The 10,664-nt window shown below is 36.0% G+C and overlaps 1 protein-coding gene across 4 annotated transcripts in view; it reads right to left on the bottom strand.

Annotated features, from left to right (window-relative positions):
- The window catches only part of R3HDM1 (R3H domain containing 1), a 153,186-nt gene that overhangs the window by 64,130 nt on the left and 78,392 nt on the right, over positions 1–10,664 (bottom strand). For all 4 annotated transcript variants that reach the window (XM_023515842.1, XM_023515843.1, XM_023515844.1 and 1 more), the window contains one exon: positions 9,232–9,355. In XM_023515842.1, the coding sequence (XP_023371610.1) occupies positions 9,232–9,355 (124 nt within the window). The remainder of the gene's footprint in view (positions 1–9,231; positions 9,356–10,664) is intronic.

The following is a 10,664-nucleotide window of genomic DNA, read 5'->3' as shown; positions in this document are numbered from 1 at the left end:
TCGCTTGAGCCCAGGAGTTGGAGGTTGCTGTGAGTTGTGATGTCATAACACTCTACCCAGGGGGACAGCTTGAGGCTCTGTCTCAAAAAAAAAAAAAAAAATTGTATAAAACAGATGGGAAGGGCAAGAGGAAGGTTAAATGGTAATGTATTTCAGGTTCCACATTCCATAGTTCTGTCTTTCAGCCCAAGTATTTCCATATTAATCTCCAATGTTCTTTAGTTTTCTTTTCAAATGAGGCAGAGTCTCAAGCTGTCACCCTGGATAAAGTGCCATGGTGTCATAGCTCACAGCAACCTCTTGGGCTCAAGTGATTCTCTTGCTTCAGCCTCCCAAGTAGCTGCGACTACAGGCGCTTGCCACAACGTCCAGCCAATTTTTTGGTTGTACTTGCCATTGTTGATTGTCAAGCCTAGGTTGGATTTGAACTCGCCAGCTCCAGTGTATGTGAATGGTACCCCAGCCACTGAGCTACAGGCACTGAGCTACAGGCACTGAGCCAGCATCGGGCTATTTTTTGTTATAATTGTCGTTGTTTAGCAGGACAGGGCTGGGTTCGAGCCCACCAACCCTGATATATGTGGCTGGCGCCCTAACCACTTAGCTACCAGCAGTATTCTCTGGGTTTTAACTCAGCTATTTTGCCTTAGATGATTTTGGTCAAAATGTATATACTCTACAAAATGTACATATACTCATCTCATATTCCAGATGAGTCTAGACTATTCTCTAGCAGAATTTTCATAAGATATTGGCTATCTTCTCCATAAAGTCAGATGCTTTGCCAAGAAGTTAGACTTTATCCAATGGAGCAATGCTAGCTTTAACCTGGACACCCTGTGTGCAAGTAGAGCTGCTATGTTTCATTGGCAGTCTTCAAGTACTGTGAAACGAAGGCTTTTATCCATTTACTGCGTAGCTTCTACTCATTTTCACATTCAAAGCAGGAAAACCTACCAGGTTTGAAACACATGGGTAGAGAGCTATTAGAGCCTGAGAAACCTTTCTAAGCTGTCAAAACTGAAAGTGTCGTTTAATATTTGATGCTGTGTATGACTGGTACTTTGAAAAGGAAATTCTACTTACATTAGGACAAGTACTTGAACTGCTTTTTTCCTGAAGTAATGAAGAAATGTTTTAGCACTCATCCTGATAATTATGTATAACACACAACTGGCTGAAAAGTATATCCTTTTGGATTATACTCTTTAAAGAGCAGGGTATTAAAAGTTACTAAAAGATTATTAGACTTTTTTTTTTTTTTAAAGAAGATAGACTGTGGAATCTATGTTGGTGAAAATTATTATAGTCACAAGCAAAACTTCTGTTATTCAGTCAGAAAGCACTGAAAACAAACATCCCTACCCAATCATTCTACTGATCCAAAGATAAGAATCTTACTATTGTCTAAGACAAAATCATTAATAAAATAATTTATTAGCAATATAAAACAAAGAATTCCTAGCATGCCTCACTTTATGTACATTTGCTTAATAAAATTTACATCTTGAAAGAACTGTTCAAGTTGCTTACAAATTCCTTTGAACCTTTGTTTACACAAAGAAATTTCAGGCTGCTGACTGTTATAGAATGGCACCTATAGAAGCGACACTGTGATTCAGGTTCCTTATCTAATTATTGAGACAAAAGGAAGAAGGGTACATAGTTCTGATAGTTTCAAAAGTACAGTTTGAAGACTGCCAAGTAAGGGAAAAGAAGATCCAATGATCTGGAAAAGAGGAAGAAGGTTGAGCATTAGGAAGGATAAGTAGATTCCTAGAGAAGGCAAAGTACCATTAGTTTTTTTTTGTTTTTTTTTTTGAGACAGAGCCTCAAGCTATTGCCCTGGGTAGAGTGCAGTGATGTCACAGCTCACAGCAACCTCCAGCTCCTGGGCTTAAGTGATTCTCTTGCCTCAGCCTCCAGAGTAGCTGGGACTATAGGTGCCCGCCACAATGCCTGGCTATCTTTTGGTTGTAGTTGTTAATGTTTGGCAGGCTCAGGCCAAATTCGAACCCACCAGCTCTGGTGTATGTGGCTGGAGCCTTAGCCACTTGAGCTACTGGCCCTGAGCCACCATTAGTTTTTTTTTTTTTTTTAAACACGTTAACTGCTATTTTAATTGTGTATTTAACTCACACTAGTTTTTGACCTAAGACCTTATGAAGCTGTGAAACCTCTGCTCATTGTTTTTGCTGTCAACTGGCACAACTCCCTGCTAGCCCTGCTCCAGCTGGACACACGCCGGACTGTGGTCTCTGATTATCATAACTTCCAATGTGCATTCCAACCTGAATGTTTGTGGTGACTCATTGAAAGAAATCAATACGATAGTATGAGCTGATGTGACATTGTTGCACATAACCTTAAGGGGTGTGATTCAGAGGTCTTCATGCAAAAGTACCCAAGGTCAATTCCAAACATAACTAAGTACTTATGGAATAGGCTGGGCACAGTGGCTCATGCCTGTAATACTACCTACCAATCTGAGAGGCTGAGGTGGATAGATTGCTTGAGCTCAGGAATTCAAGACCAACCAGAGCAAGAGCTAGACCCCCATCTCTACTAAAAAAAAAAAGAGAGAGAAAAACCAGCTGGGTGCTGTGGTGGGTGCCTGTAGTCTTAGCTACTCAGGAAGCTGAGGCAAGAGGATTGCTTGAGCCCAAGAGTTTGAGGTTGCTATGATACCATGGCACTCTACCCAGGCTAACAAAGTGAGACTCTGTCTCCAAAATAAATAAAAAATAAAAATAAATAAATACTTGTGGAAGGATTAAAGACCCGATTCTCAAAAACAAATTTAATAAGTATGTTGTGAGTCATATACAACTCAAGTGGCCTGCAGCACAAAAACTGTTGTTTTTTTTTTTTTAGTGCCATGGTAACGTATACACAGACAACAATAAAAAACAATAAAATTTTCATTAAATTAGAAAGGATCATTTTGTTTTCAAAGCTTTATTCTGTTTTTGTAATAAAATACTGTGGCCTCAAGGAAAAAAGTTCTTTTTCTAGTGTAGCAATGTGTTAAAATGCTACAAGGGTATTTCTAGTGTTCTAACATTCAATATATCACCAACTTGGCTGCCATTTAAGTTATTCTTTCTTTATTAAAAATGTTTCAGCATATTAGAATTAAAAAAAAAATCTTCCTGTAATGTATCTGGATTTAACCTGAAAGTTAGAAGAAAACCAGGATGTCTTTTATAGATATTTTTGTCAATATTGTGAGAAAACCTCCAGTATTAAAGCAAGCAATGACAGTAGTGACACCAAACAAAATAAACATCTGGATCTCAATATAGGAGTTTTTAACACTACCATTCTCCTGTAGAAGGACTACACTATTGCGATATTCCATTTCCTCTAGCACTTTCAGAGGAAAGAACAATCAATTCTGCAAGCTGAGAGAACTAGGACAATATAAATTGATGGCTCAGGCACTTCCCTGGAGGGCTCTAAAGAATATTCTATTTTAAACTCTCACTTTCACAGAGAAGAGAACAAGGAAATGCAGTGCTCAGCAGGAAAGTACTGTACACACTTTAACAGGCTAGTTTTATTTTATATAGGTGACCTGACTAGCATACTTAATAACACAGATTAGACATAATCAGAAAAATAAGAAGAAGAATTAAGAATTACTTAGTCAGAATACCTGTAAAGCTAAGGTTATTTCATTTAATAGTACTACTAAAATTTTTCAAGACTGAATTTGTGTAACAGAAGCACTGTGAAGGCAGGTTTTTATTTTACTTAATCTATTTGTAACTAGGTATCTGCAAGACAATTTAGAACAACTGTTTTCAAATCATCAAAACTTCATCTAAAAATCCTGATCAGTCTTTTGTCTGTGGCACTATACTAGTGGGCAGGCAAGTTCAACTAAGGACAGCCCTAGAGGTGTATTTGGAAAGACATAGTTGCCTTCACACCTTTACTATCGTTTCTCCTCTATCCTCTCTTCTCCTACTCTTGTGCCTGGAATAAACATATATACAAACAGAAAACAATTCTATAAAAATAGCCACACAAAGGTTGTAACTCACAGCTATTTAAATAACTATCCCATGGAAGAGTCTATACAACTCAAGGGTACTTACCAGATATATTGGGCTCCAGATTTCAGTGGCGGCAGGTTAATGGAGAAGGGAAAAGGGAAATAGGTGGATTTGTAGGTATTATACAATGTCTGAATCTGTGCTGGTCACACAATACATACTAAAAAAGGTACAGAATCAACTGAAAAAACAAAGTCAGGGCCACCACCTAGTAATACAAATACAAAATTCCTATTACATGGGTCAAAAGTTGCCAATGAAGGAATTATTGACTTTTGTGCCTGTAGTTCCTATTTGACATGACCAACTCTACTACCAGTAAGTCCCCTCCCCTGCTTACCTAAAAGTGTTTGGTCTCCTTGCTTGCCTTTTACACCCCAGTTACTCTTAAATTTGTACCCTGTGTTGTTGCCAGTGTTCCACGCACTTTAAAGGCTGTTCATCCTAAAATGTTCCTCCTACAGTGTGGTTCATCAGGCTCCTACCATAGTCTGCTGGTAACAAAGCTTAATCAATTTGGAACCAGATGGTTCTGAGTTATCTGGAAAGCTAAGACTGAAGATATAACATACTGATATTTTTTGAATTTATCAACTAGTTGAGAAACTAAAATTACATTTAGCATCACAGAATCACTTTGGTTCCCACAGATGTGCAGTAGAGTAACATCACAGTTTGGAAAAAAATTGAATTATATCCTTGGTAGAAGCTGAAGTAGCTTCAAATGTACTTAGGTGTCTTAGTTCCATTTTATGGCTTGTTTTAATGAATAATAATGTCCTTAAAAAGTTAATGTAGCAACAGGGAAAGAGATGTATTTGACTTCTGCTAATAATGTGGCATGCTTAAAAGGCATTACAGTTAATAAAAAAATATAAGCAAATGTAAATACCTTAATATAGCATTAAAAAAAAAAAAGAAAAAAGGTAGTGGAAACCTGAGTAAAAAGAAGCCAGGAAGCAGCTGAAAAAGAGACCGGTTCACTGTGAGAAATGTAAACCTCTCAGACAGTGCTACGGCCCCGAATCCAACAGCTCAGGAACAAGGCCAATTATTGCAAAATAGTAAACATGTATGGTAAGCTGCAAACTTTTCAAAAGAGTCATGAGAATGAAAGTGGCTATATAGAAAAGAGCCAGGGATTCATTCATAAATCGAAAATCTTTGCTATAATTACTACATGCAGGAAAAGTTTCTTTAAAGTTTACCAAACTCCTTATTGGTAGTATACTTTATAGTATTCAAACTGTACATTTTATGATAAATGGTTAAGATAATAAATCTCTATTATTGCAACTGGCAAGTAACCAGATTTTGAAATAGTTTCTTGCATGACCCAGTTATTGAAAGTAAATTGCTAAGCTGTTACAAATTCTCTAATATTTCCTTTCTGAACTAGAAATAACTCACATGAGACACACAGAATGGAATTTTAGAGCATACAGAAGTTTCAACAATGTAGTAAACCTTTTTTACTTTGCAAGTGGGTAAACTGAAACCCTAAAGTTTTAAGTGGTATGCTTAACACCAGTTAAAATGACTAATGGCTATCAAGATTCTGACTCATACTTTGTTATTCTTCCATGTTACAAAACAAATTATCTGAAAAGCCTAATATATAGACAGAATTTCTTCTGTTTTTGTTGATAGGGGTCAACTCAACTCTGTTTTGAATCATCATGGTTAGCAGGTTTACATTCATAGCAAAAGACTAGTACAGTCACTCCCCAGCAGTAATGATTTCAATTCCATTGCCATAACAGATAAAAGTTTACTGTCAAGGAGTCTGAACTATTTTGGTGTACTGGTACACAACGATAAAAGACTGAAAGCATATTACCTTTGAGATAGTCTACGAACTTCTTATCTGCCTCCAAAAGGGAAAGCAACAGAAAATCCTGTATTTTTTTTGTCCATTCTCTACCTGATCTAAGAAGAATACTTGGTTCAATTGGGCTTGATAATTTAAGGCCAAAAAATTTTTATATTTATATATAAATATTGTGCTACAGTGAAGAAAAATTGTCCCAAAACTACCAATGATTTCACTATTCACTTTAATAATTAGTTCCATGTTTTTATGTGAAAAATAAAAATAAAATGAATGCTTCCTGACAATTTGTAGGGTAAGCAAGTATTGTTTGACAAGAATAAAAATGTAAGCAATATGACAAATTATTTGTCATTTTAATTGGACTGGGATAGTGAAATGTAGGGAAATATGTAAGAAAAAAATCCAAGAAGGGAACTCAGGAAGTATTATGTTTACATAAGAAAAATAAATTACTGAGAGAGAAAATGCTGTATATTAAAAAAAAAAAAAAGAGAAATTATTATAAATTGTTCAGTCCCCAGTATATTTTACTTTCTATTAGGACACATGTGAACATAAATGCACATTTTTCTGTAAGTTTTGCTATTAAAAAAATTAACTATAAAACAATCTTTTAGATTATAACTTTTTAAAAAGTTTAAATTCCTGATAATTCTATGAAAAGGTTCAATGAAATTACTAACATAATAGCTGGTATTGCCACTGCTGACCATTGTTTGTTTTGAGACAGAGTCTCAAGCTGTTGCTTTGGGTAGAGTGCCATGACGTCATAGCTCACAGCAACCTCAAACACTTAGGTTTAAGTGATCCTCTTGCCTCAACCTTCCAAGCTGCTGGGACTACAGGTACACACAACAACCCCCAGCTATATATTTTTGTTGTTGTTGTTGCAGTTGTCATTGTTTTAGCTGGCCCGGGCCAGGTTCCAACCCACCAGCCTTGGTGTATGTGGCCAGCGTCCTATCCACTGAGCAATGGGTGCCATGCCAGCAATGGGTTTCCTTCTATAAAGGGAAATTTTCTATTATACTTATGAGCATAATAGAATTTCCTTTCCTTTCATATAAAGATGCTTAAATGATTTATTTCTTTTATTCTTCAAACTGAATAAGATTCAACTAACTTAAGCTCCAAGTTGAGTGTACTAAATAAAATAACTAAAAGGATAAAGTCTAGTTATAAAGCGTTGACTGGCTCTTAAGAGTCAAACACAATGTCAAAAACTATTCAAGTATGGGCTGGGTGCGGTGGCTTACACCTATAATCCCAGCACTTAGGAGGCCGAGGCTGGTGGATTGCTTAAGCTCAGAGGTTTGACCAGCCTGGGCCAGAACGAGACCTCATCTCTAAAAATAGCTGGGAGTTGTGGTGGGTGCCTATAGTCCCAGCTACTTGGGAGGCTAAGGCAAGAGACTTGCTTAAGCCCAGGAGTTTGAGGTTGCTGTGAGCTATGATGTAACAGCACTCTACCAAGTGTAACAAAGTAAGACTGTCTCAAAAACAACTATTCAAGTATGATTTTTTTTTCTGTGCCTGCACTATCCAGATACAATATGACTTACTGTTTCGTTCCTTCTCATCGTAACTAGCATTGGAGAACCCCATGATTAAAAATATCCCTGATGATAAACACATGCTGTCTGTGACCGATATATTTTGGCCCCCAAATAGGGATTTTTAGTTGTTTTTCCTAAGTGGTAATATTATTTTGCAGGGATGTATTTGTACTAGTGTACTAGTCCAAACCTGTGATGAAAAGATTGTATTTTTCAGGCAGTTTGATCAGAAAGAGAAATAAAAATTGTGCAATGGAAAAGAAAACAATTATGCTTAAATACAGAACAAAGAATCTTCACTTGCCTCATTAATAGGGTATACTAATAAACTAAGTTAATTAGTCATACACAGAGTATTTGAATGAGTAGCATGAAGGTCAATTTCCTTCTTTATTATCATGGTGTCAAGCTATAGTATAATTTTGGAAGAAAAAAGGAAGACAAAAACAACATGAAAATTCAGTCACTGGAGGCCCAGAAAATCATTTCTATCACATTACTAGAATAAAACAACAGTGTTTGTAAAGCCAAAGAGCAGTGTCACAACCAATGTTTCCATGTATTTAGAACAACTTTTGAAGCCTTTTAAAATTAGAGCACATACCTACTCTATGTTATTTGACATAGACTGTATTATTAAACTTCAGGTAAATCTGAAACTAAAAGAAGTTATATTTGAGACAGAAAAAATCCTAACTTGGCTAAAATGAACAGTGTTTGTTCTCAACATCCTTTGGAAGAACACTTGTCAAATACAGAGAGCTAGTAACATATAAAACAGGGAAGAGCCTGCATGTAAAGCATAAGGCAACCTGCAGGGCTAACAGATTAAGGACCTGGAAGTTCTCCTGCAGAGTGAACTTCGTGAATCACAATGACTGCTGATGATTTTGCACCAGCAAGGAGAAGGGAGAATAGTTCTCATCAATATAAGCCAGGGCAGAGGTGTTTCTCCTGAAGTGGTAGAATAATCCTTAAGCAATCCAGTCAATATCAAGAACAATAAACTATCTCAGTGGAGGTGGAGGTTACAGTGCCTCAGTGAGTCAAGTTTACATAGTCTGAAGCCTCCACTAGAGATAAGCAACTAAAAAATCTCTAAAGAGACCTATAACAAAATTCCACCTCAGCTCCTAGAGTTACAAAAGGCAGGATAAGTGCCTTATTAAACATCTGGGACAGAAGCACAAGTCTAGGTGGAAAGTATATACAGAAACGTGTTCATTAAAATCAGTAATATAGATTTTTTTGCATAGTTGTTTTCATTGAATGCTTGAAAAAATTTGAAAACAATGTTGAGTTTTAATAAAATATGTCTAGTATTAGATTGCAATTTGGTTTGAAAATACTTTTCACTATACAAAACAAAACAGAAAATATGCATAAGAACATCATTCCTTTTAAAGGGCAGTCTTACTAAGATATCAAAATATCATCCCTACACTAGAAGTCTCAGTGAAAAGTGGTTTTTCCTTCTGGTTACCCATTCAAAAAACATCTTGTGCCTTGCCTTGGTGGTCTTTGGCTGTTACCATAGGTGAATTATCAGGCTGGTAAGAAGGCATTGAGGACTGGCAGCCATTCAACATAGACTCGATAGTGTGGCATTATCTGGGGGATGCTAAGATTTGCCCCCTCTTTACTCATTGGTTTGCATGCTCATATTTGAGATACATCATAGACTGAATATAGTAGTATCTTAACAGAAAGATTAAAATAAAGTAAGATGAAAAAAGCAATGCCATGGCTAAGAGTTTATAACACCAGAAACTCTACTTACCTGTCTGCTGGGCAGGCTGTGGCAGTGGTTGGTTTAGATGTGAATTGTAATGGACAGAAGGGACTGGGCGATACTGAGGTTGACTGGAGTGATAGTGGCCTGGAGCACAATAACAGGCTGGCATCTAGGACCGTAAGTATTGAGGGAAAAAACTCAATTTTATTTGTAACAGAAATTTTTTTCCTGTAAGGAACATTAGAGTTTAATGTATAATCTTTTTAGCACCAGCTAACTGAAAACAGATTTTCTTTTAAACTTAACTGAAAAATTAAAAAATTCAAACATACAGTATGTATAAAAGACATCTATTAATGTGCCCACCAATTATATTTAGATTTCAATTTTTTAAACATATTTGTTTTAGAGCTCTCTTTCTCCCTTTATAAAACCAAACATTACTAAAATAGGCAAAAGTTCACTCCACTTCCTTTACCTTCCATAGAAAAGCCATATCCTATAGGAGGTGACTTTTACTATTTATCTATTATCCATACGTGTATTGTGGACTATTTAAAAAATTTAAATTTACAATAGAGATTGAATATCCCTAATGAAAAATACCTGAAACGCTCCCAAATCCAAAACTTTTTGAGCACTGACATAGCACAAGTGGAAAATTTCACATCTGACCTCATGTGAAACAAAGCCAAAACTTTTATTTCATGTACAATACTAATAAAAGTATTATGTGTTTAAGATGTCAATGAAACATAAATAAATTTGTGTTTTAGACCTGGGTTTCATCCCTAGAACATCTCATTACATATATGCAAATATCCCCAAATCTAAAAAAATTTGAAATCTGATACTTCTGGTCCCAAACATTTAAGATAAAGGATACTCAACCTGTACTCTCTCACATATATCTTCATGAAACTGATGTTGCAATTAACATATTTTTTGAGATGTAATTTTGCTGAAATACATTCCTTAGCTTATTCAATTTAACAACTGAAAAGCAGTCACTGTACAAATAAACCATTTTACCCATTCCCACATTAATGCACAGTTGTACTGGTTCTATTCTTTAATTTTGCTCATACAGTCACGTACCACATAACAATGTTTTGGTCATTATAGATCACATGTACAACAGTGATCTTATTGTAATGGAGCTGAAAAGTTCCTATTGCCTACTAACATCACAGTACAATGCATTATTCACTTGTTTGTGGTGATACTGATGCAAATATACCTACTATGCTGCCAGTGATACACAAGGATAGCACCATTATATACAGTGCATAATATTTCATAATGATAATAAACTATGCTATTAGTTTGTGTATTTACTATCCTATTGTTTTATCATTAGTGTATTCATCCTACTTATGTAAAAAAATAAACAAACTATAGGGAAGTGCCTGTGGCTCAGTGAGTAGGACCCCATATATTGAGGGTGGCGGGTTCAAATATGGCCCCGGCCAAACTGC

Source organism: Otolemur garnettii, unplaced genomic scaffold (assembly GCF_000181295.1).
Source record: "Otolemur garnettii isolate 467f Iridium unplaced genomic scaffold, OtoGar3 scaffold00080, whole genome shotgun sequence".
NCBI lineage: Eukaryota > Metazoa > Chordata > Mammalia > Primates > Galagidae > Otolemur > Otolemur garnettii.
The sequence above is the reverse complement of the archived record's forward strand: the minus strand, read 5'-3'. Positions and strand labels throughout refer to the sequence as shown.